At 45.0% G+C, this 27362-nt stretch overlaps 1 protein-coding gene across 2 annotated transcripts in view; it reads right to left on the minus strand.

Moving 5' to 3' along the window:
* SRF (serum response factor) overlaps window positions 1-26729 on the minus strand; it is a 74477-nt gene extending 47748 nt beyond the window's left edge. For both annotated transcript variants that reach the window (XM_066624782.1, XM_066624774.1), the window contains exons 1-2: window positions 26028-26729; window positions 1691-1957 (exon numbers count right to left, since the gene is read on the minus strand). In XM_066624782.1, the coding sequence (XP_066480879.1) occupies window positions 1691-1957; window positions 26028-26558 (798 nt within the window). In that variant the 5' untranslated portion in view covers window positions 26559-26729. The remainder of the gene's footprint in view (window positions 1-1690; window positions 1958-26027) is intronic.
* Between the last annotated feature and the right edge of the window lie 633 nt (window positions 26730-27362).

Here is a 27362-nt window from a genome sequence, read left to right on the forward strand (position 1 = left end):
CAAATTGCACCTTCACCACCCTTCTCTAGATAGTGGTTTTTCTACACCAACCTATTATGCAGGAGAGTAAGAAAGATTCAAGCAGCGAAGAACTTGAAATGGTCCAAGAGTTTTGATCCAAGACCTTTCAATCTCCTAGGGCAGAAGAAAGTCTGCTCAGCTAGTGTCACCACTGACAACTCTCTGCCCCCCCCACTTCCTAATGCCCCCCACTCTTGAAAGTCAAAGAGTTAAAATGGCAGAGGAGCTGGTTGGAAAGAGAGAAGGAGGGAGGGAGGAAAAGGAGGAATAGTCTGTTCAGCCAAGTGTTTCAATTCCCCATGTCCTCCCTGCCCCCTTCCAAAACAGCACCAAAGCAAGAGACAGCTGCAGCTTATAAGGAATGCGAGGGGCCCAGCCAGGGACTCCAGGGAGGGAAACCAGGCCTTATATGGCCACGGAGGCAGAATCAAATTTTTATCAATGAGCGTGAGCACAGAGACGCCCAAGGAGAGATAACAGGAGCCACAGAGCTGCAGCGAGGAGGGTACTGGGCGACTAGCAGCACCTGTCATTTTGATACCCCCCCCCACCCTCCATCCAGCACAGGAGCCCACCTCACTGCTGTCAGTAAGGCCAGCCACAGCCCCACTTTCAGTCTGGCGGATGTCCAGCACAGTTGACACTGCGCAACTACCCAAGAGCCAGGGAAGAGCGGAAAAAAAAACAAACCCAGGAGGGGTAACGCTATATGAATTCTAACACTCAAAGCAAACTCAAGCCACAGTCTTCCCTCTGCTGAAGCCCGAGTTCACCAAAGCCAGATAAGAGACACAAATCCCTACAAAATGCCTCCTCACAGAGACATGCCTAACTCACTTATCAGCATTCAAAGTAAAACTACACCAATTGCCTTGCTCATCCAGCTTTCTAACAGCAGCCTGCCAGGCGCCATGAGGAACTCACAGGCTCCCCAGCATATGACACTCATAGATCTACTGCCCCTGTACATGGAAGTTTAGCTTGCCTTCAACAGATTTTAACAATCTGAATATCATCTTTTTCTGTTAAGCCATCTAAAATGAGTGGTCAGCTCTACAGCTTGTGGCAGTGAGTTCCAAAAGCAAGTTATTCACTGTGTGAAAATAATTACTCTTGTTAGCCTGTCCTCAATACACTTGCAAAGAATTTCATTTGGTGGCCCCAAGTTCTAATAATAAATGTAAACAGGGGAGAAGGAAGAGGACTGCAACACCACACAATGTTCATAATTTTCATAGAAACCCAGATGCCCAACTGTTCTCCCCCATCTGGCCCACTGTGAGTACATAACATGAGGAGCAAGTAGACCTACCACAGCCCTCAAATGCCCTTACCTTTTGTTTACAAAACTAATCTTGCAGGGCTGATTGTGCTTGGAGAATTAACTTTAATGACTCAGGGTTGTGAAAGAATGGAAAAAAGAGGCTCACATATCTCTGTTGCAATGTCCCTACTATGAAGGAGCCAATGCAGCTTCCGGTTAGAACTGATGCTACACAAAGGCCAGGCACCTGCAAGCCTTGTACATTAACACATATGCAGACCACTGCAGCAAATTGTCCTGCTCCTAGGCAGAATTCAAGGACAGAAGCATTGAGCCTTTTCCCTCCCAAGAAACTTACCAGAATCATGGAAGCAGAAAAATACAAGGGCAGAGGGAAGAGCTTACCTTTGTCTCTCCGCTGCTATCCGACTCAGACACCTGATAAGTGAGGTCTGTCTCCTCAAAGCCCGTAGCACTCATGCGCTGATCAGTGGTTGGGTCCGATCGAGGAGGGGAGTCAGGAGAGTTCAAGCATGTTTGGATCAGCGCTTTTCCTGTCTCGCTGGTGATCATGGGCTGCAGCTTACGTGTGGCAAACGTGTAGACATGGCCTGTCTCACTGGCCACCAGCAGCAACACTTGAGTTCCCGTTAAGGTGGAAAGTTCATAGGCCTTGAGGACAGCAAAGGAAAGAAAAAGAAGAGAGGGGGCAACAGTTAGTCACAGACCATTACAAGATCCTGTCACGGGGGGGGGGGAGTACCACTGGACAACAGCTCATAGGATCTCACAAAAGGTTGTTACAGACTGTTTTAGCAATCATTCCACACAATTAACTATCCCAAAAGGAACACCACCATCACACAAAATACACCATTCCTTAGTCAAAGGTCACCTTTAAAGGTAGCAATGTGGTGAACTGATCAGAGTTCCATTACAGCCCTTTTCAGACACTGTTCTTTTGGGGTAGAAGCAACCCATAAAAGGTGAACACATCAGCTAGCTACATACACCCTCCTCTGCCAACATGTTCCCTTGACCTCTTCACATTCAGAGTTTGTCTGGAGAGGGCAAGCACCAAATGCAGAGAAAGTTCTCCACATGATTCAGAACTATGGCTGGACTTGTATGCATTCTGCAACTGTTTCACGCAACTATGAAATCAGAGTCTGAGATCCTGAGGATCTCAGCTTTCATATGTTTTTAAAAATTAAGTTTCTAGCCCATAGTATTCTAACAGTGCAATTCTCTGCACATCTGCTAGAAGCAAGTTCTACTGCATTTAAGGGAACTTAATCTCTGATGTGTACAGAATCCCAGCCCAATGCTAGGCCTGAAAGCAGAAACTTGACAAAAGATTAAAAACGACATTAGACAGAGTCACACTATTATTATATTGTCTGGCAAGATGTTAGCAACAGAGACAGGACCATCGTGTCCTGAACAACTGTGTCCCGGCCAGATGCACCCCAGACATTGATGTCCCTGGACATTTGTGCCTGGTTTTTTTGTGTCTCGTACATTTGTGTCCCTGTATATATATCCCGGCTACATGCATATCCTGTCCAACTGTGTCCCAGTCATTGATGTCCCTGAACATATATATATATATATATTAGATGTACTCTTTATTTTTAAAATACAAAAGGTAGGGTTAGGTAAGAGGCTTAGCATATATAACACGGGGTTTGTTACCCAGTTATAGTGGACACACACAAAAAAATGGATGTGAATGTCCAGGGATGCATTTGAGCAGGACACAATCATCCAGGTGTGCCCCAAGGATCTGTCCTGGGACCGGTGCTTTTCAACCTCTTCATAAATGACCTGGAGACAGGGTTGAGCAGTGAAGTGGCTAAGTTTGCAGACGACACCAAACTTTTCCGAGTGGTGAAGACCAGAAGTGATTGTGAGGAGCTCCAGAAGGATCTCTCCAGACTGGCAGAATGGGCAGCAAAATGGCAGATGCGCTTCAATGTCAGTAAGTGTAAAGTCATGCACATTGGGGCAAAAAATCAAAACTTTAGATATAGGCTGATGGGTTCTGAACTGTCCGTGACAGATCAGGAGAGAGATCTTGGGGTGGTGGTGGACAGGTCGATGAAAGTGTCGACCCAATGTGCGGCGGCAGTAAAGAAGGCCAATTCTATGCTTGGGATCATTAGGAAGGGTATTGAGAACAAAACGGCTAGTATTATAATGCCGTTGTACAAATCTATGGTAAGGCCACACCTGGAGTATTGTGTCCAGTTCTGGTCGCCGCATCTCAAAAAAGACATAGTGGAAGTGGAAAAGGTGCAAAAGAGAGCAACTAAGATGATTACGGGGATGGGGCACCTTCCTTATGAGGAAAGGCTACGGCGTTTGGGCCTCTTCAGCCTAGAAAAGAGACGCCTGAGGGGGGACATGATTGAGACATACAAAATTATGCAGGGGATGGACAGAGTGGATAGGGAGATGCTCTTTACACTCTCACATAATACCAGAACCAGGGGACATCCACTAAAATTGAGTGTTGGGCAGGTTAGGACAGACAAAAGAAAATATTTCTTTACTCAGCGTGTGGTCGGTCTGTGGAACTCCTTGCCACAGGATGTGGTGATGGCGTCTAGCCTGGACGCCTTTAAAAGGGGATTGGACAAGTTTCTGGAGGAAAAATCCATTATGGGGTACAAGCCATGATGTGTATGCGCAACCTCCTGATTTTAGAAAGGGTTATGTCAGAATGCCAGATGCAAGGGAGGGCACCAGGATGAGGTCTCTTGTTATCTGGTGTGCTCCCTGGGGCATTTGGTGGGCCGCTGTGAGATACAGGAAGCTGGACTAGATGGGCCTATGGCCTGATCCAGTGGGGCTGTTCTTATGTTCTTATGATGCAAATACCCTAGTACATTATCAACTGACTGGCAGCAGATGGGTCTTCTTGAAGCCCTTTATCAAGAGATTCCAAGGACTGAACCTGGGATCTTATACTGCCAAAACTCAATAATCTTGTCACCAAACTGAAGCCCGAGTTTTTACCCTTCCATGCCAAAATAAAACATCCTTCTAGTGTTTACGTAGTGCTAGAACAGTGGGCTATGCAGACCGACTCCCTCTTCAACACACCATGGATTGCAAGTATCTTGCCCAAATATTTAACAGCCTCTACAATTCACCAGACATCTTTTTGAAACTCTGCCGAGTAAATTTCAAAATCACACACACCACTTTCAATCAAAATACGACTCTCCATTAAAGGGCATTTTGCTCTGTTCTTCATTTCCATCATAATCAGTTCTTAATGCAGTGACATGTTCTGGGACAGGAGAAAAAAATGTGTTAAGACAGCATCATAATCGGGATGCAAGATGGGAGGGGGAAAAATCTTAAATAAAGCCACACCCTCCCCTCAAAGACAGAGTGAAGGTTACCCAATTGGGCGATTATGATGCTGAGAGGGAGGACAAGCAAGGAAATAAGAGGCGAAAGACTGTCCTAAGAGAAAAACATGTCCAGTCTTCACACGCAGGCTGGCACAGCCACCAGTCTGAAATTTTGTCAGGGAAAGACCCAATTTTGCCAGGGAAAGTACAAATCCATCCACAGTACACCATGTGCATTATCAATCACCTAGCTAGCAAAGGAGAAACTTCCTCTTATCCCCTGCACCCTCACTAATTTGGCTCCATTAATATAGCCAAGCCCCAGTCTGCCAACTTCATTAAGAACCTGCCTGCCTGCCTCCCCACCAAACTGTTCTTCAAAATACAAAGCACACTCTCCTACGTTGGGCTAAGAGCAGATCTGGTGTCATATCTAGGCCTGGTCAGTGCCTAGATGGATAACTGCCTGGGAAACCCAAGGAGGATGCAGTGACTTCTGTGTTGGGAAAAAAGAGAGCATATTTAAATTGCATAAGCTTAGGGAATGGGTGGGCGTGTGTGTCCTCAGTAGATGACCACCCTGCAGACATTCTTTCCATGGATGAGGGTGGGAAGGTTCTTAGATGAGTGTAGAGCATGTTGAATATTGTTCCTGCCATGCAGCATTGTTCCATTGCCAAGTACCAGTTGATAAAATAGTAAAATGAAAGTACTACAGACATTCTGAACCAGCCATACTAACAAACCAGCAGCCTCAATTCTGAGTAGCACATGCACATTTAGAAACACAAGAGGTAAATGATCCACACATCACCTGTAATTACACAATAGAAATTTTTAAAAAAGGAACACAAATACAGAAATGAATGGAGGTGGGGGAAGGAACAGGATTTGTGGCACAGCAGCCACTAGGTCTTGAGAGAACATTACACTCAACTGTTTTATGATGATTCAGCCCTTTACAGGGGGAAGGAAAGGGCCATAGCTCAGTAGAAGAACAGATGCTTTGCATGCAGAATGTCCCAGGTCCAACCCATGGCATCTCCAGGAGGAACAGAGAAAAAATCCTGCCTGAAGTCTTGGGCAGCCACTGCCAGTCTGTGTTGACAATACTGGCCTAGATGGACCAAAGGTGTCAGTATAAATGCAGCTTTCTATGGCCAGCTGAGAAAATAGCGCTGCTGCTCAAGCAATAGGCAACTGGGGACCTCGCAACATCCTGGTTTCAGAACTCTCTCTAAACATTAGAGCAATTAGTCTCTAATGTTCAAAAGAATTGCCTACTAGATCAAACCAAGGGTCAATCTAGTCCAGCATCCATCCTATTTCCAGCAATGGCCAAGCAAAAGCTTGTGGAAAACTGCAAGGAGGGCATGAAAGCAGCAGCCTTCCCTGGTAGATCCTAAAAAGGGCACTTTTGGGTAAACCTGTCCTCTGTCAAAGTCTTTTATAAAGTCATCTAAGCTTGCTGGTCAAGCTTTTTCTTTCAGATGGCCAACAGAAAAGAGTGGCTTGGTGCATCAATGCTTACTGCAAGGAAACCCAGTCCACTAAGCACAGATATGCTCTTCATTATAAAGCATAGTTCGAAAGCTTACAATGCAACCACCTTTCACTGAGTCTGCACCCCAATGGGAGACGGCCTGAGAATCTTGTATATGCCATTTTGAGATCCAATACAGAAAAAAAAGCAAGATGCAAATGTAACCATAGATAAATGAATAAACAGATTATGCTGCACAGCTGTTTTGCCCACAAAGCTGGGAAACGTTTTGTACTAGAACTTTTAAGAAGGAAGTTAAACAGCCTTTTTCAAACAGTTGCTTATCTCTTTGACCCCAGGCAGCATTCTTGGGAGAACAAGCTCATCCTCTCTCCTGTTCAGAGAGAGGGACACACTCAACCTTCAGAAACAGAGAGGGGCCAAAAACAAGTGGGGGGGGGGGGGCTGCAGGAGACTTCTTACAGGTTCAGCTGCACATCCACTCCCAGCAAAGAAGATAGCGCATGTCAGGCAGATCAAGACTACTTTGGATTTCGTCTTTAAATTCAAGCTCTGTACTCCATAACAAGAGGGATTCATAAATGTGCCGAGAAGACGCACCACTTAATGACCCTTATGAGTCCTGCATAATTTAAAACAGTGCTTCTCAAACTGTGGGTCAGGACCCACTAGATGGGTCACAAGCTGATTTCAGGTGGGACCCAATTTATTTCAATTTTTTATTTTTAATATATTAGACTTGATGCTACCATGACATGTGACTACATTGGGGAAATGTGACAAATCTGTACTTTTAAGAGGTTTTTCTGTATATGTTTTTAACAATGATAGTAAATGGGACTTATTCCTGGGTAAGTGTGGGTAGGATTGCAGCCTAGGATTGTTAAAAAGTTTCCTGTTTGATGATGGCACTTCTGGTCATGACATCACTTCTGGTGAGTCCTGACAGATTCTCATTCTAAAATTCTCATTCCACTGGTTTAAAATATTTATCCAATGCAAGAGCAGGTACCACACAGATGTGACAGAGTCCAGAGTTCAGACGACCAGCAGTCTGAGAAGTACTCAGAAGGCACAAATGGTGAACAGAGAGATGACAAAGCTTGATATAAGCAAAGCTAAGGAGGGAGGAAGAGTCTTCTATTTCCAGGAGTCAGATTTGATTAAAATACTTACACCTCCCTTCCAGACCCAGATGGACCCCAATACAGCTTCCAACATTCAGTTTAAAAACTACACAAAGAGGCAAACATTCAATAAAAAGAAAATTGACGACCAAAAGGGACAAGAGGACACCACAAAAAGCACAGGAGAAAGGGGTTCAACTTCACCCTAAAACTCAATCAAACACAAAGGTCTTAATGTTCTGGAATGACAATTGGGGGAGGCAGGGACTCAAATCAACCTCCTGCAGGAAGTTTTATAGCTGCAAGCAAAAAGGTCCAGGTTTGTATATATATTATCATTATTATGAATATTTATACTCTGCTTTAAAAAAAATTCACAAAACGATTCTTGCTCTTTCTTTAGCCAAGCTGACCAATCTCCTGTCATGAAATGAAAGTGGAACTATTGGCTCAACTGGCCTGAAAAAGCTTCCCATACTGGAAAGCATGGAAGATGCAAAGAATGTTGTCTAAGGCAGCATAAAAAGAACCGTTTTTGAGCTACGTGGGGCCAGCATTGTGGAGTCATCTTGACCCAGGGTCTGCACATTCATTTTGTGTGCAAGAACCACCCCAAATGCAGGACAAACAGGTTTTTGAAGTGCTTCAAGAGAGATCCAAGTAACATCCAAACTAGCCCCAAGAAGTGCAACAAGTGCTCCCATAGTCATTGTCATAGATCTCTGCAGGACAATGGCCATGCCCCCAACCAAGGCTTGGGTAATTTTGAAACTGAATTCAAAAGGAGTTTTGTACATAAAAATTTTCATGCATACCTGCAAATTAATGGGGGGGGGGGCGCTGAGAGTAGGGAAACCTACCTCTCACAGCTATGCCATTCAAGAGTTTTATTCCTAAGGATAACTGATCAGAATGCTTGCAGTTGATGAGTCTGAGTATCTCTCTCTTGTGGAAAGTGGCTGAAATTAGGAACACCAATTAAAACTGGCCTTCCTCATGTCTGTTCAGGTATCAGGCTCCCAACTCAAGAATAGAAACTTCTCTGACTGACAGTTCCTTGAGCGCACAGTTTATGTCACAGTGACGTGCAGGGTTGATAGAAATCAATTGTTTTGATAAAAAAATTTTTAATTTAATCACATTTTGGAAAACTAAATCAGATCTTAAATAAAATTATACTAAGTGTCCCTTTTTACAAAATAACCTGATTTAAAGAGAAGTTTTGAATTTCCTATGCAGATTTACTCAGGATAAAAGTCCCACTTTGTTGAACTGAACCACCTACAAATATACACAGGATCCCTCAAGGAAGTGACCTCGTTTTGTAAACTTGCAGGTGTACAGAGAGAGCCAATCAAATCTGGTTTTCATCTCTAGGAAGCAATAATTCTGCAATGCACATGCGCCGCATGGCTAAACATTTTAGATTACGGTCCTATGTTGCACAAAGACTATTTCTCTGCAAACCAATATGTTTTTAATTGTTATAGCAACCAATAAGTAAGCATACTTGACCTAGAAATACATGCATTTCAAAAAAGAGAATGCTGATTTAAATTAAATGATGTAAATTGCCTTGATTTAAAATTAACCTGCTCTGGTGCTACAGTTTGAGTTGGGGGAAGCTGCTCCTATTCCTCCATGTTTATCATCATCTTTATGCTGCCTTGATGTCAATACAAATCTTTAACATTTTCCAGCTGGGTGTAAGAACCCAGTATTCTATTTTGCAGCTGGATAACTGAGGCTAAGAGACCTGCCCTGGAGGCACTGACTTTTCCAGCACTGACATAAGGGTAATGCTTTCCAGCACTGACATAAGGGCAATGCAGCTCTGAGGTAAGGGAACAAACATTCCCTTATTTAGAGGAGGCCTCCGTGAGTGACACCCAACTGCAGGATGCAGCGCACATCCCATTGGCACCACTATGCCAGTGCTGGAAAGTACTGACATAAGGGGTTAGGATTGCACCCTAAGTTTGTGGCAGAGCTGAAATCTGAATCCAGGCCTAAGTACAATTCAGCATGATGACATTTATTGCCATTTCACACCAACCCATTTTAAATATTCCAAATAACTTTTTATCAAGGTTGAGATTCAAATTCCACCTTTGCCGAAACATAACATATTGAGAACATCACTCGCAGTGTCACCTTCCCATTTGACCAGCCTGTAAAGTTCTGAAGAGGGTAAACAACAACTGTGAAGAATTTTGCAGAAGAGAAGTGCAATGCCAAGGGTTTGTAATATTTTGCAATGGTGCATTTTTTTTGTATTAAAATTTGCATTTGAATATAACAGCACTACTTATTCCAACACTATAAAATAAACATACAATATGATGTGTGTCTACTCAGAAGTAACTCCTATTGATTTCAATGGTACTTTCTCCTATACAATCAAAGCCTGACTGCTTAAACATCAGGACAGAGGTTTCTAATACGAACAACTCCCCAATATAAATTTGGAACAGCAGACAAATCAATGGGAATTGACTTGGTGGCAAACTATACTCTAAGGATTATTTTCTTCTACTTAAACAGAGAGCAGGTTCAGATGCTCACCTCAATCAGGATCTAGAACAGTGGTCTCCAGTCAGTGGGTTGTGACTCAAAATGGGACACAGCACTTTTAATTTTCTCTGTAAACCACTTTGTGAACTTCCGTTGAAAAGCGGTATATAAATACTGTTAATAATAATAATAGTAATAATAATAACAATAATAATAATAATTTCAAAAGACATCAGTGGCTGTCTGAAGTGCAGTCACCTTTGAGTCCCCAGCTGGCCATCACCCAAGTCTCTGATGAGTCTATGTGGAAGTCTGAAAATCTGTCACCCTACCCAGGGCTGGCCCACCCATGAGGCCAACTGAAGCAGCCACCTCAGGCAGCAGATTGGTAAGGTCTACCTACTTGCCTCCTCTGCTCTTTCTCCTTCCACTTCCTAGATTGGAAAAGGTACAGGTGGATAGCAAGGAAGAAGAAATGAGGGGGGAGAATGCTGAGCTAGAACACTGGAGAGTGAGAGAAGTAGATTCTGGCACATCATTAGTTAAGGGAGACAGTATTTCACACAGCACCTCAGGAGGTCTTGGGTCAGGCCTGCCCCATCCCCCACTGTTCAGGACCCAGAGTGACCTCCTGTGCATTTGGGCTGGATTCACAATAGACCAGGCTTGCAAAGGGGACAGTGACAGTGCAAAGAAGTAGCCCAACTGCCCAAGAACTTCAGCTTCTGACTGCTGGTGTGGTTTGCACCTGCTCAGCACCTCTTCTGGACAATATGGCAGCCATGATGAGTGCCAGCCTCCCAAGCACCAGTGGCACCTCCAGTAGAAATAGTTCAATATCTGTCTCAGAGGAGACAGACTGGTACAAAGAAATACAATAACCATCACTCCCTCTCCACCCCATCAAATTCCAGGCCAGCCACTCCAGATGGCTCTTCTCTGTCCTACAGCACAAGCCAGAGGGTTCAACCAGGAGCTGCCAAGTGCAATTTGTTTGTTCCCCACCCCAAAAAGAAGCTGGTTTTGGTGTGTATGCATACACTAGGGTCTGATCAGGAAGTCTGGCTGGATCGCTGGTGAGGACCTAGAGAGGCCAGTTTAGCTTATTCTTTAGTACCCAAAAAGTCCCCAGAGCACACAAAGAGGGGCAGTTCAGACAAACTCCTCCCCACACACCATTAGAACAACAAAAGGGCAGGATGGGCAGGCAGCATTAATGCACAAATCTCTTGTCATAAGGGGTCAATCTACAATGGCACTACAAAGAAATCTGGTGTGGCTTTTTACTAGGTCCAACAAGGAAAAAAACTGGCTAGATTTGGAGGAATGGATTAATTTTTCGAAATTAAACAGAAATATTAAGAGTGGGTGAGTGACTGCACCACAGTCTGCTCCACTTACACCATGCAGATGGGGAACTGCTGGTGGTAGGGGGGAGCATACTGGTTCTTATTTTCTTGTACTTTGGATTATGTGTACACTTATCTGTCCAGTACATTTTAAGATGAACTAACTTGTATTTGCATTATTAAGCATAAGGGAGGGGAAACCCCATATTACAGGTTGGGGGTCTGCTTTGCATAGTTTTTGAACACTCTCTGCTTTGGATTCATTAAGTTTCTGACTTGATTCTCATCCTTCATTGTTGCTGTTGTTACTGTCATTATCATTAGGCATATTATAGTGACTAGACTGATGGAGGACTGGACTTGATTATCTTGTATGTCCCTTACAATTATTTCTACCAGTTATATCTACCTTACAAAGAGAGCATATCCCTGCTCTCTTTGAGTTTTCTGCCATGCATTCTCCAATTTCTTGGTCTCAGTGTTTCCCACTTTGTTTAGAAGGGTTTTTAACGCATAACTTTATCTTCCAGAATGTCTTCATCCTTAATTCCTCGATAATACATGGAATATATGCATGTTCACAGATGCAATGTCTAAATGGCAGCCAAGGTCAACAAGCCGCATTATGCATTTCTAGTTCTTCCTTTGTGTTTCTGACGCAACTGGAGCCTGGATTGTGTAAAGATGATCTGTGTTGGCTGGAATTATGAGTTTATTTAATGGCAGGGGATTTGTCTGCACATGGAGTAGATGTACATTTCCAGCTAGTTTCTTCTGTGGGCTCTGCCCCTGATACATGGGCTCCACCCTGTGTTGCTAGCTGGTGTTCAAGGTAAGCCCTTGCTCTTAACCAGTTGAAGATCACTGGTCTCAATAACTGCAGATGAGGCATGGATTTGCATGTTCCCTATCTTTCCTCTTCCTCCATGATCTAAGAAGAGAGGTTGAAAGCTTCTGCTTTTGCTTTTAATCTAACCACAGCTCTAATTGCTGTCCAAGTTCAGGGAACTGTGGTTTATTAAAAAACCAGGATCTTAAACTATACTTTGAACCTGGTTTGTTTGAACACACCATACTTAAAACTAACAACAGTTAGTTAACAACAAAGGAGAAGAAGAAAAAAGAGGGATACAACAGGTGTGAATCCACAGTTTTCCTAAACTCATTCACAAGAATCCCGACCATCGCACAGATGTCTGAACTCACTCAGAATCATATCATTACAAAGAAATCCACAGCTAAGTACTTGTCAGAAACTTGCTAAAGCACTACAGTCACCAACTTGGCTAGCAGTTGCCTCCTGTGTTACAGCAGAGAGAACAATTTCTTAATTTGGAGTAATTCACCCAAAGCTGGGGAATAAAAAGTTTTAAAATTACAAATTATTCCAGCCTCCTCATTTTTCTTTGATTGAAGAAGCTGAAACATACAGGAAATGACACACACTAGCTTATTTCCTCAGTCTGATATTTTCATCCTTCAGACAGATATCTAATCTAATATCTATTTCCAGAACTCTGGGTGGCCTGTGGTGCTGTCCTGTGGTGCTTGCTGAAATCCTAGTTACCACAATCCCTAGGATCACACTAGCATCAACGAGCACCAATTTCTTCAACATTATGGAATGTATGGTCCATTAAAATACGTAAAATCACATTTAGCATTCCACAGCATGGTAAAGACTCACCTTTAAAAGAACTGGAGGCTTGCCATTCTCAGATAGATAGGTAACTAGTTCACACGCAGCCTCCTGGTGGCACAGAAGTGTGCCAGGTTCAATTTTGTTGTGATCTACTAAGCTGTATTTGTTACTGCCTTCCTTAGGAAACTGAACAAGTAACAAGCTTGCCTGCAATAGGCACCTTTCACTGACAATCTTTCCTATGCATGATATTCCAATGAGACAAGGTAAGTTTCATGCAATGATGTAACTGGGTTCATACAAAAATTTTCATTCAGTAGGACTTGCACAATTCCCTGTGAGTTAAGCCTAACAATTTAACACAAGTTTCTCCTCTCATCCGGTAGTACAGTACAAGCCTAAATAACTTGCTTTAATCATCTAGTCCTCTATGGACCTTGTTCAGGTCAAGTTCACCAAGAACTACATCCCACTGTCCATGCAGGAAGGGTGCATTACTCTTACCAATTACCTGGTAAGGAAGTACCTAGAACAAAACATGTTACTTCAGTGCAGCCTGCAGAACTAGAGAGAGTACAACATAACAGTTTGAGTCTTTCTACGGAAGCCAAAGTCCCATAAACTTCCCCTAAACCCATGCATTATTCAGAAATACTGCAAAGGTTTTTAGTTCATTTTTAACCTATTTTTGCCTGGCCCACAGATGTACACATTTGGTCCCAGTTGCACATGTGCAACATTGGACAGAAACAGCTTAAGGATGAATAGTTACAGACTGTACCAACTGAATTATATATAGCCCTCTGGCCCCACAGTTTACAGAAAGGACTCTATCCATTGACACTCAAATAGGAACAATGTTTTCTAACTCATTACATGCATTATTTAGTGTCGCATACCAGAAAGACCATGTTATCAGAAGTTACTGTTGCTGTGAATCACCATTTGTCACTGTACTTATCTCTTATATATCTCACTATACTTATCTCTTATATCACATTACAATGGTCACACACTATACCTTTTGTGTTTCACAGGCCTCTGACCCCATGATTCATGATGTTTATTTTAGATACCCCCATATACCTGCCAACAACAGATATCACTTCATGAATCTAATGAAGGCAGAGTCTAGCCCACGAAAACATATGCTATAATAAGATCAGTTCAACTTCCAGGCACCACAAGATTCTTCGTTTGTTGCAGCAAATGTATGGCTACCTCTCCAGAAGGTTTTGACAATATATATTATACCAGCAAGAATGCGAAGAGTTTTTAGACAGTACATTTTAGCTACTCTTCCCCCTCCCCTTAGATGTCTGTCACAATTCCACAATTCATGTACAACAAAGAATTCCAACAGAGCCGGCGTTGTTCAGGAGCTCAAAAGTCTGGCCTCTAGAACCCCACTGTAATACCCAAGCCCTATGCAGGACAGCTGGATCTTGAGCAGAAGGTCGATCACAGTTTCCGCCTTGACTCTCAGTTCAACCAGGACTCCCAAAGGAACCCTCAATTATTCCAAACTTCTTTCCCCTGCCAGTTTCCATACCCATCATGATCCTGGGTAAGAAAAAGAGCCAGTTTACAAGCTCACACAGTACATACATTAATATTTCCACTGATCATTACACGCACATGCTACAAATCAGACAAGCCCAATATGAGGATCGACTTGGGGTTGGGTTTGTTTTTTATTACTAGGACCCCAATGTCCATCAACTGGAACCAAGTTCAAAATAGTGGCTCCCAAATACAGCAAGCTGTAAAATGGTATTTGGAGGCGAGATCACCATGGGCCATAAATAGTATCCCAAAAACCCAACTGCAAGTTGCTACAGATCGAACATGCTAACAAATCTTTTCTAAACACCAGTCTTTTCCTGTTGCAACAGTCATAAATCCTTGCATTCAGTAACTGACCAGTAGCTCCCACTCTATATCTTTCCCAGCCCTCCTTAAGTAACAATTTTCACAGAACAGTGTTTACACACATTTCCTAGGCTCCATATCTCTCAGACATATTAATATCCTCAGCTTAACTAGTCTTGGTCTCAGTGTCAAATCCACAGGCCTAACACCACAGAAGCAAGAGTACAACAACTCAAGTGGGGTTCAATCAACTAACTGGTCATATTTATGCATACACCCACTCTGTAAGCAGTAGACCCTTGAAATCTTAACAGTCTGGGTAAGTACCACAGGCCTTCGCCTTCAAGAAGGCTCTCAGGGCATGTGGGCTAGAATCATCCCAGCACAAGGTGGTGGCGATGTGTTCACCCAAACACTGGTGTGTGCTACCAAGAATTGTTCTGCCTCTTGGAGAGGGGGGATATCACTTATCTCTGATGTGCATTTGGATTCTCCAGATGAGATAGACTTTCTTTTTTTAAAAAGTTCTCTTTCAAATTTCACGCCTAAAGAAGAGAGATTCTGAGTCTGGAATTCATAAGTTGTTACCTACCTGACAACTGTCTCCAGTGTTTGTACTGTATTCAAAGGGTAAAGGTGCTGTTTACTCTTCAAGCAGGTAGACCATGTGAAATGGTACAGCAGAGGACAAACCTTGAAAAACACTGAAATAGAGACAAGGATGGGCTGTATGACACCATCATCAGTTACTTCGAGGTTGGGAAGCCAGATGTGACACAACAAACCCCAGTAAGAGGTTCAGGGTGGACAGGACTACTTTTCAAGCATGGAAAAGCATGTTTGGAGCTCTGCCTGCTGAGCTAAGCCTCCTACTGCTGTTTGATGCATTGTGTTCCTGCCAGGAGGCAGGTGTCCAGGGGTCCTGTGAATACCATCAGACACCACCTCAAGTACCACTGGTGATACCTGTACCACTGGTTGAGAAACACTGCCTTACTTGATACCACTAGGGCAGCAGAAATCTCACACTACTTAGACAATTGACTGTTAACATTTTTGGAGCACAATACTAGAAATTGCTCACCCAAAATCTTCCCCACCACAGTGACAAGCATCAAGCAATAGGTCCTCTTTCATCTATTCCCAAGTAACTCACTCTAGGTCTTTTGATTCTAAGCCAAAAACAATGACAGGAGAAATATGGGAAATACACTACTATTGACAATACAACACAGGCTGCTATTCAGCAAGAGAAAAGAGAGTCAGTAATGCTTTCAGAAGGTTAGCCAAAGTCATCGTCAAGCAATACACCACAGCCTGACCTCTCCGAGCCCACGCTGACCTCCCAAGCAGAGCTGCCTACTTGCAGGTGCCCTTTACCCTTCCACCACTGACAAGGTCAGCAAGCAGAAAAGCAACAGATCTAGATGTTAATTGGCAAATCTTGGCATTGAAAAACTGTCCTGCTGGTGCACAGCTTGGATCTGAGAACAGAAGAACCACCCGCTGGAACAGACCAAAGGTTCATCTACTCCAGCAGCCTGTTTCCAACAGTGCTCAGACGAATGCCTCAGAAAAGTTCCCGATACAGAGCAGGAAGGCAATGGCTCTCCCTCAACAACCAGAGTTCAGAAGTATAGTATGGAGGGTCTACTTGGCCATTGTGACTAACAGCTATATAGCATTACCAACTATGTATGTGGTCTGCTACAGGGAACAGGATGACAGGACCCTGAACCAAGCAGCTTCCATTCTAGAAATTGATACAAGAAGGAAAAGCTGGGAAAGGATATGTGATTTTCAACTACAGCTACTTGAGCTTAGGTACAATAGGAAAGGGGACTAATAGCTCACCCCAGGCATGTCTACTCAGAATAAGTTCTTCTGAGTTCAATGGGGCTTACCCCCAGAAAAATGTACACAGGACTGCAGCCTAAGGGGCTATGTGGGGAAAAAGCGGGGTTTGAGAAAGAGTATTGAAGGAAGAAAAGAGGCATCACGAAGGTGTTTGGTGGGAAAATTCCAGGCACAAAGAGCAACAAGGAAAAAAGGTTGGAGTCATCTGAGACAGCAGGAAACCGACTGAAAGCTGAGGTTCATAGACATGTCCTCCATGATCTCTCTCTTTACCTAGAATAAATATGGAAGTATACATTATGGCCCAAACCACCCAAATGAAAGGCATATTCACTCACACTTCTCTTGGTCAGTCTTGCCACAGAGCTCCAAAACCAATACACAAAATACTATGCTTTCTGAAACCCAAGGACAGACAGGGGTTCCGTGAGAACACACAAGCAGAACACGCACCCAGAACATGGCTGGCTGTGGTAGCACATGACCATGCACGCAGAACCCTTAACCAGGTTCACATCAAGATCACATCTCAAGAACTCTTGAACCAACAACAAGACTACAAACCTGCATCCTAGGACAAGTAGGAACATCTAACACAGAAGTAATTCAAACCTATACTCAAATCCTAAGAAAGAGAGAAGTAAAAACCACTAAGCAAGAGAAGTTCAGTGGTTCAAGTTATCAAAATTCATTACTACTGTCATGGTTTCTACAGAGACTTTTGTTTCAGATTGGAAACAGCAAATGAGCTGCGCTATAGAAAACCAGCAGAGTCAGTTTAAAGTACTTTCAGATCTTGATAGAATTATTTACTGGAGACACAACACCTTAAGCAACCAGAGACCTGAAAATCAACCAGAGACCTGACAAGTTCAGCTCTCACACACCACTGCACCAGAGTCCTCTATGCTAAGAGACCTCCTCTAATCCAGATTATAGCATACCACAAACAGAATAAGAACACACCAGGTGTGCCAAACCAGCAATGCCTGCAGGGCAAGGAATTAATAGAAACTAAACCCATATTGCATTACACATATAGTCACACTTCATCCGAGGAACTCAGGGCAGCATATATGGTTCTTGTTAGTTAAAAATGCTATTGTGTTAATAACACAATAGCACAACAACCCGGTGAGATACATGAGGCTGAGAGATGTGACAGATCCCAGGTAACCAGTGAGTTTCATAGCTGAGTGAAGATGTAAATCTAAGTCCTAGCCCAGCACTCTGAACAATAAGGACTGGTCAGCTTCAAGCAATCACTTCACATTTTTCTGTGATGGGTGCCCAGGGCACACACACACACAAAATCAGTGCAGCGCCATGTCTAATCAGGGAATAGCTAACCAGAGATCACTGAGAGATGCAGAAAAGTAGCCATACCCTTTTCACAGCATCTACAGCAGAAAACAGCCATCCTGGGCAATTGGGACCTTTAACCAAGGGTTCCGGACTAATTGATGTTGCGCTACAAGATCTAGGATTAGAATAACGTCTGGATGCAATCCTTCAGAAAAGCATTTGCAAGTGACATTTTTGGAACTGCAGCACCTTAAAAGGAAGATGACATCGCAGTCCAAAGCTGCAAGTACTTGCAGGCAGGTAATGTGATGTCTACATTACTGAAGGGCCAAAGTTACCAGTATTGTTTATATTCTTGTGGAAGCTCCTTCAGGCTTTCAAAACTTCTAACATTATTCAGAAATACACCATACAAACCAACCTGCACAATCAGCAAATCCCCATGTCTAATATAATCCAAAACCCACTTAAAGCAGCCTGCAAGGAACACATCAATCCTGAAGGAGGGCCTGCCCTACATACCACAAGGGAAGCAGCTGGGCCTGCTTGCAAACCGAAGCTGCAACTATTCAACAGCTCCCAAAACATCAGGTGGACATTCACACAGAGGTGGATCACAACTCTCTACCTGAGAGGCAACTCTTCTTTAGCCAGATTATTGCAATCCACTGTAAAGAACCAAAAGTTTATTTATTTAGTGTATGGCATAAAATACATGGACTTATATATCAATTAGACTAGATCAAATGTCAATGTTCAGTTAATCCAGCCATTCAAGGACAGAGTTACTTTCTTTGAAAAAGACCATGGGCCAGTATATGCCCTCAGTTTGCAGCCAGACACAATGTGGTATATGGTTTGGTGGGAGAACCTGCAATCACACTGTGGGGTAGCCCTCATTTAAACATTGAGTCCTGACTAACACCATGTAGGGTACGGATCCTTTTCAAAGTTTTCCAGTGCTGGCAAGGTAAGTCAAAACCTGGCACCTTAAGTGTAGGAGCCTCTATATAAACTATGTTTCTGAGCATAGGACTGCCCATTTAGCTTTCCATTGGGCACTGATGTTAAAATTCTTATGCAGATGTTGTGCGAGTGCCAGAGAAGGTTTCCTGGATTTAAGCCTACCGATTAATAGATGAGGAAGATCTGCATGTACTGGTAAAAGTAGGGTGCTGGTGATTTTTCTATATTCTTTCACTAAAGCCTCTTGTCTCCGTAGGGCTGGTGGTGCTATGTAGCTCAAAACAGGGAGCCAACAGACAGGAGTGGGACCAAAAGCATTTGTGATATACCCAGAGCCACAACCAGAAAGCAGGATGCCTGAAAGAACAAACTTTATCCATATGACAAACAGCTGCCAGTCTTCATTTCATATCACAGCTTGGGATGGGCAAGACCAGCTGTTAAATAACATCAAATGACAGAAGAGTCTGGAGACCCACAATCATGCAGAATGTTTTTCCCTAAGGTTGCAGTCTTAATTCTGCAGCTTACAAAGGACAGAAAAACAAGGTAAAAGCCCATCACTGCAAGGTGAGCAGTCCCAGAACGTGCCAACTGGCTTGCCTTATTGAGCACCTGGTCCATAATACACTCAATGAGAGTTAATAAACTAATTATCAATCCAGGCAAAAATAAAGATGCTGTTGGTAGACAGGTTCAACTCAGGGATGCGACAGTTCCTGTTATCATTGGGCTCTTCCAGAGCTACACTTTCAGCAGTACCACCTCTGCCAAGGCTCTAGAAGGGAGAGACAGAAGGATGTCTCAGAAGACAAGGAACGCTATGGGGTCACCACAGACCAAGAGAAGTGCAAGAGGGAGATGCTGCTGAGCTGCTGGGAGATCAATTATCACATGGGCTGCCATGTCAGCAGCGCTGCTTCTGCTGGGACATCACTTTGCTGAGCACCTCTGAGCTGCAAAGTGACAGTGCAGCAGAAGGGGAGTGCTGCTCAAAAGGCAGCCTGCATGATCATTAGACTCTCCCAGCATGATAATTGGGCTCTCTTGTGTCATGTAAATATAATCATTATTTTCACATATTCTCTTCTGACATTTGCAGCTAATGAGCTTCTATGTGAGAACCAAGTGCTTATTTCTGGTCATTATCTGCTTAATGACATCACTTCCTGCTTAGTTATGTCACTTCCAGCCCACAGCAGGTGTCATGAATGCTATTTGGTCCACTGTGTGAAACAAGTTTGATGCCCCTGTTTCAACTGGTCAGGAAGGTGGTTTTAGTTCAGGTAAAATACGTAGGATTGCACTCCTTAAGAACGAGGCCTACTGCATGAAGGTACTATTAAATCCAATCTTGATTAGGGTTATCCAGGTGGTAGCAATAGCCAAAAGTGCCTTTCATAAGCTCTGGCTGGTGTATCAGTTGCATCCCCTTTTGGAAAGAGATCCCCCTCATAGCAGTTTTTCATGTTTTGGTTATATCCACCTAACACTACTGTTATGCACGACACTAGTCCACATGTTGTCTTTATGTGCATTAGAAAAGAGCACCCCTTCCTCCCTGCCAGAAGTGATGTTCTGTCAGCATTCCTCCTGCTTCCTATGTAAATGGAGCCCTCTTAGATGCAGTGCCCTTGTGCAGAGCACAACCACATGCAGTGGCCCTGACTACATGCAGGGCTGCCTCTGAAGAGCATGTGGAAACTTCAGCTGGTGCAAAACACAGAGGTCAGGTGATTAACAGATTCACTTCAGGTTGCATACTTCACCAGTGTTGTAACATCTTGGCTCCCAGTGTGTTTTGGGGAGCAAAGTACAGGTTTTGACCTGGGGTCAGCTGTGGTATAAGCCAGACATGCTGCCCATGTCACCTTTGCACAATTACACACACACACCCACACACACAAAGCATCCACTTCCTGCACTCCTCACACAATTTCTTCAAACACAGAAGTGCAAGAATTCTGGCTTGATTTGAAGTGACCGTGCAAATGAAATCCTTTGGTATCATAGTGCTTGTAATCACATTGGAAGTCCTGCACTTCTGTGTTTGAAGAAACTTTACCTAGAGCAAGGTAAGGAGGTAGGTATCCATTTTCCCTTTGCTTGTAGTAGGTAGAAAGTAGATCAGTGCAGGCTGCATCTGTAGCAAGATGGAGGGAGGTAGTGGCAGCAGCAGGCTTGGGTGAAGGGAACCCCAAACCCACTGCCCTCTTCCCTCCCCTCCCCAAATCTGCCACTGTTGCAACCCTCATCCCCTTAGGGCCACCCCAGCCTGAGCTCATAAGATCTGCCTACCTATCCACATATGGTTAAGACCTGCCTCTGGATGTCTGAGAGGTTAGGTGGGTGGTCAGCAGGGACAGGGCCTTGACTGCAGTGGCACCCCATTTACAGAGCACCCTCTGTCCCCATGCAGCACTTTGTTATCATTTAAGCACTAAGTGAAGATTATGTTGGACTATGTTTCATTCTCCCACGTTTTCCATTAAAAAACATTTGTACTCCGTGTTCACTTTGTTTCATCTTTCTGCTGTTCTACCTTCCACTTGCTTTCACTATTGTTTAAAATGAACAGTTTTAACATTTTTCCCATCCTGTAAGCAGACCTGAACAAACTTGTGAAAAGCCAGAACATACTCATTTTTAAAATAAAATATCCACAGGCTATTGTGGAGGTCTCTGATTTTCCATTAAAACTAATCCATGGGGCTCCCTTGTAAGAGGATGCAGAGCAGACATGAACTGAGCATACTGTTCTCCAAAGTTGTAACTTTGGAAAACTTTTGCAGTCAATTGCACACATCAACATCAGGAGCAAGATATAATATCCTTGATATTTCATGGAGGGCAGCTGGTGTACCATGGGGGTTAAGAGCCTGAACTCTGAACTGAGGGCTTCTTGATGCAAGTTCACTGGGTGGCCTTTGGCTGGTGCCTCAGCTACAGCTCCCCCACACCTGCAACACACCACTGAGCAGCCTTACAGGGTTGTTGCTGAAAGAACAATGTATATAAAGCATGCTTTAAATGTTTATATATAAGCATCAAGAATTACAATTTAGTCTTTTAGCCAAATGGAGCCCTTGAACTTCAGTTGCAGTAGGGGGCAAACAGGAGAGCTGTGTCTATGACCATCCGATGACCCCTGGCTGATCACTGTTCAAAACAGGAGGTGGAATTTCAGATTCAGTAAGGACAGTCTTAAACAATTACGCAGGAAAGGAGATAGAATCGGAGCTGGAAGGGACCTACAGGATTATCAAGTCCGAACTGCTGCCAATGCAGGCTGTCTTCAACTACAACCTCCTTACTAGATGGCTATCCAGCTTCTGCTTAAAAGCCTTTAATGATGGAGAGGCACACACAGAAGAGGCTGTAGCATTTGGTTGCACATTTCAGGCAAATACACCAGATCCTTTTATTGTGACTTAAGCATCCATTGTTACAGCTGGAGACACTCACTTAAGGCACATTCAATGATGGCACATTTGTGCTACAAATGCAAACAGGTTTTGAAGTTGATCCAAGTCTCATGACTTTATCCATGCAACTCTGGGAATTTGCAGTTCTAGGGTGGTGCCAGAAGTCCATTATCATACTCTAATCCCCAGCACAGAACTACAGCACCCAGAGTTCCTTGAGCACAAATGACAATAGTTAAGCTACCAGTAAGACCAGTTCAGATTTGTAACAAAAATGTGTCCTTAGAGTTGAAAAGCTCACCCACCACTCTATCAAGCAGCAACAGATGGATACCCTTGTCAATGATAACCACTTGGTTCTTCTACACACAGCAAGAATAAGAGACAAGGATACTGCTCCCTCAAACTTCACACAGAAGCCCACCAAGTCCAATTCTAGCCATATTGCTTCCAGAAGACAGATTATTTCCACTGTGGACCAAGTTTGCCTTTCATTTTTCATACAAAATGCACAACATTAGGAGTGTTGCTGTTTTTCCTAACAGAAAGTCCACTTAAGCAGTAGTGTAACTGGAGGGGGGCAAAACAGTAAGTACCACAGGTGCCACCACATATTGTGTATGCATCCCCTCCCAGTCACCACTGCAGCCATTACAGGCAGCAAGAGACACTGTTTGGTTCAGTGAGCACCTGCATGTTGCTGTCATTGCCCAGAATGACTCTAGTGGAGAGTGGGAGGGGACGCTTACAAGGCATGTTGCAGTGCCTGCAGTACTCACTGTTTACCCCCCACCCCAGCCACACAACTGTTCTTTACTAGCCATTTCAGTGGCTTAAGAGGAGCTATAGGATTGTTTTAGTTGTGTACCTTTCACTTTTTCCCCTCATACCATTTTGTTTATTTGATTCTGGGGCAGGAATAGAGATTGCTGTATTGCTACTTTTTAGAAGTTCAGGAAGCAGGGAAGGTTAAAAGTATTCAATACAGAATGTTATCCAATGTGGCAAGCTATAAGCCTGCATAAATAAGCAAAAGCAGGAACAAGTGGTTTTAGATCAGCAGCCTTCTGCCCCTCATTGTGAGAGGAAGTTACAGGTCCTCTTTCCCTTGATCTAGGGGTGCCCGAACCCTGGCCCAGGTGCCAATGCAGCCCTCGGGTTGCCCCCAGTCTCCAATGAGCCTCTGGCCCTCCAGAGACTTGCTGGAGCCCGTGCTGGCCCAATGCAATTGCTCTCAGCATGAGGACGACTGTTCAACCTCTCACCTGAGCTGTGGGACAAGGGCTCCCTCCACTACTTGCTGTTTCATGTCTGTGCTGCAGCAGTGGCAGCGGAGGAAAGGCTGGCCTTGCTTTGTGCAAGGCCTTTTATAGGGCTAAATTCATTCATGTTAATTTATTCAAAATTTAAATGTAGATTAATTCTTTTTTCCCAACCCCCAACACAGTGTCAGAGAGATGATGTGGCCCTCCTGCGAAAATGTTTGGACACCCCTGATCTAGAAGGTGGCAACCACCATGGTGTAGTTATTGGAGCACTGAACTGGGGAGACCCTAATCCAGGTCCACATCTCTACTAAACCATAAAGATCATAGGGTGACAATGGACCAGCCAATGTCTCCCAACCTAACCTACCTTACAGGGTTGTTAAGAGAATAAAATGGATGTGGAGTCATGCCCACTTCCTTGACAAAGGGTGGAACATAAAAGTAATAAATAAAACCAAGCTTCTAAGTTACCACTTAAGGCAACTAGAAATGGAATTTTTACAAAAGATGCTTCCTTTTTTTGATTAGGCCAAAGATGACTAACATGGTACAGTACAATGCTTGTTTTTGTACAATAATAGCTTTTGTGGACATCTTAGTAGGGGCTGACATATGCCAAGACAGTTATGCTGTGGCCCATAGCCATTGTTTATCAAAATGTGTGTACTAATTTTTTAATATGCTGCAAGATTCTTACAGCACAATCCTATGTACATCCAATGTACATTAGTGGGTGAGCCAAGTACAAGAGATGTACAATCCTAAATACTTCTACTGAGAAGCAAGTCCCATTGCATACAGTGGGGCTATTCCCAGGAAAGTGTGCATAGCATTGCAGCCTTGGTTGTTTTTGCTGCATGTCTAATATGACTGCAGTTGTTCAATATTGGTCTTTGTGACACAAATGCTTAGATTACCATAAATCAGTGAATGGCACTAAATAATTCTACAGGTGATTAGAAACAGGCCATTTATTATTATTATTAAGTACCATTCAAGTATCTCTGATCATCAGCAGAATCATTCTCTTTTCTGCTAGCCACAAATCCAGAGATACTCAATTGCACCTCCTGGGTCAGAGCACATTCTATAATGACCAGTTTAAGTTGAGAAAAGTGTACTTTTAAAAGTGTAGCACCCTGTTTTGAATAATTTAATCAAGAGAGAACCACACATTCTGAGTGTCTAGTGCCAACCGGTCCTAACATTTAATCAGCTTTTAACCCAGTGTACTACTCAATGCACCCAAGCCTTGCCAATGTAACCCACATTAGGTTCCAACAACAGTTGCAGCTCATCATCCAGGCCTTTTGTTTCGTTTCTTGAGGGAACCCATTCCTGTAACTGCCAATTAGTTTACCTACTGCATTAATTGCTATCCTGCAGATTGGTAAATCCCTAGCAGGTCCAACTCATGCAGCCTAGCCTCTTGCATGTGAACACGAGAAATGAGACCTGCTGGATTCTAAGGAGCTTCACTCCTCCCAAGTGCATTTAGGATTGCTGCCCACCTTTCCAGGGGAAAAAGAGGCCTGTTTCTATGCATTAATGTATATAATACACACCTACATGACCTAGTCAGAGCTGCGAGAATGAGTGGGTTTAACTCAGCACTGGTTCCAACCTTTCACCTGGACAGCAACCCCAAGCATATCTACTCAGAAGTAAGCCCCATTATTGTTGATGGGGCTTACTCTCTGGTAAGTGTGGATAGGATTGCAGCCTTAGGTTACAATCCTATGCATGCTTTCCTTGGAATCAGCCCCATTGAACCCAGTGGGGACTTACTTCTGAGTAGACATGCGTGAGATGGGCTGTTAGAAAACATCCAGGTCAAATGAGAACCAACCGGATTTCCTTTTTGCAAGGTTGAGGAGCTGGGATAGGTTTGCCAGGGGGCTGCCTGCCTGCCTCTGGCTGAATCCGGACCAGAGTGGGGCGTGCCTTTCCGGAGCCAGAGAGAAGGCGATGGCTAGGCCTGTGTGCCCTTCTGCCTTGCTGCGCCCAAGACAGAAGGACACCAACCCACCCAGAGCTTCTTGGCCACAGCGCTGGGCCAGTGACAGCAGACAACTCCTGGGAGGGTCAGGAGCACGTGTGGGAAAGTGTGCTCCTGAGCATATCAGGACTGCTCTCCTTCTGCCCTCTCCCCATAACATTTGGGGGCGGAGAAGAGGATGGTGTCAGGGCGTTCCAAGAGCCTCTCTTTGCACAGGAGAAGCAGAGCTCAATCCTAGGCGTGTCTACTCAGAAGTAAATCCCATGCTAGTCAATGGGGCTTACTCCCAGAAAAGTGTGGATAGGACTGGGTTGTCAGAGCCCAATCCTAGGCGTGTCTACTCAGAAATAAGTCTCATTACAGTCAATGGGGCTTACTCCTGGGTAAGTGTGGATAAGATTGCAGCCGCAGCGCCTCGTGCCGAGACTTCCTGTGCGCAGACTTTCCCCTCCGTGCCTTCCACCGCCAGTGACCCTCGGGGGACCTCCGGAGCCGCCGCCGCCCGTCCCCAGCCCGCTCCCTCGCTTCTCCCCCCGCAGGCGGCGGTACCTTCTTCATGATGCCCGTCTTCCGCTTGCTGAACGTGGTGTAGCGCCGCAGCTTGTTGTCGATGAATTCCATCTTGATCTTGACCCGGCCGCGGGTCTTCTTGCCGGGCTTCGCGCCGCTGACGGCCCCGCTCACCCCGCCGTAGCCCGCCGCCGCCGCCGCTGCAGCCGCCGCCTCCGGCCCCACCACCACCCCCAGCTCCATGTCGCCCAAGGTCCGCTTCATGCCGCGCCGCTCGCCCACCGGCTCCTCGTCCTCGGCCGAGTCCGAGTCGCCTTCGCTGCCGCTGGCCACCGCCGCCGCTCCCATGTCCCGCTCCCGCTCGAAGCGGCCCCCGACCGGCCCTGGTCCGCTAGGCGGGCCCGTCCCGTTCCCGGGCCCGCGGACTGCTGCCGCCGCACCTCCGCCGTTGTTGGCTCCACGGGGGATCCCGGCGCCCGGCCGGCCGGAGGACGTCCGCGCCATGCCCATGACCGAGCCGCGGGTCAGGGCGGCAGCGCCGTTCCCGGCCCCGGCCTGGCTGGGCAGCATCGTGCCACCGTCTCCTCCGAGCAACACTGGCTGTCGGGTCAGGCCGGCGCTGCCATGAGTCCCCCTGGCTGGGCGGCTGATCCGATCCGGCCCGGCCCCCTCCGCTCTGCTGCTGCCGCCCGCCTTCCTGCCTATCCGCTTGCTCACCCTACAGTAGAGCCGCGCCGGCCCGGGGCACCCCCCGCACTACCGTCCCCCCATATAAAGCGATACAATGTTGCCTTTTATGGCGAGGACGCTCCTTATATGGTGAGAGCCGGCGCTTAGCGTTGATTGGCCACCCCCTGGCAGGACTCGCACGCCATTGGCTGGAGGGGGCCCAAGTCGGAGTCCCATTGGCCGGAGGGGAAAGGGATTATTTGCATACATTCCAAAAGAGCTGCGTTCGCGGCGACGTCAGCCGGAGGCGCAGCTCTTAAAGGGACAGTGCCCTCCTTCGAACGCGGTGCTGGTGAAGACACTACTGGGTCCGCCGGGGGCGGGGGGAAGAGTAGAGTGCGAATTGGGCAGCAGACAGTCGGTACCTGACAGTCCGATACGGGACAGTCGGTATCATCCCAAGGACCAGATGACAGTCTGCTAACACAGCAGTAAGCCCCCACTGACTTCACAGCCCAAGCCTATGCATGTCTTGTTAGAAGTAAGTCCCATTAGAGTCAGGAAAGTATGGGTAGGACTTACGCCCAGGCAAGTATGGGTAGGACTGGGCTGTGTCAATGGATTAAGGCTACAATCCTATACACACTTTCCTGGAAGTAAGCTGCACTTGAACACAGTGAGACCTACTTCTGAGTAGACATGCAC

The sequence above is a fragment of the Tiliqua scincoides genome, chromosome 1 (assembly GCF_035046505.1).
Source record: "Tiliqua scincoides isolate rTilSci1 chromosome 1, rTilSci1.hap2, whole genome shotgun sequence".
NCBI lineage: Eukaryota > Metazoa > Chordata > Lepidosauria > Squamata > Scincidae > Tiliqua > Tiliqua scincoides.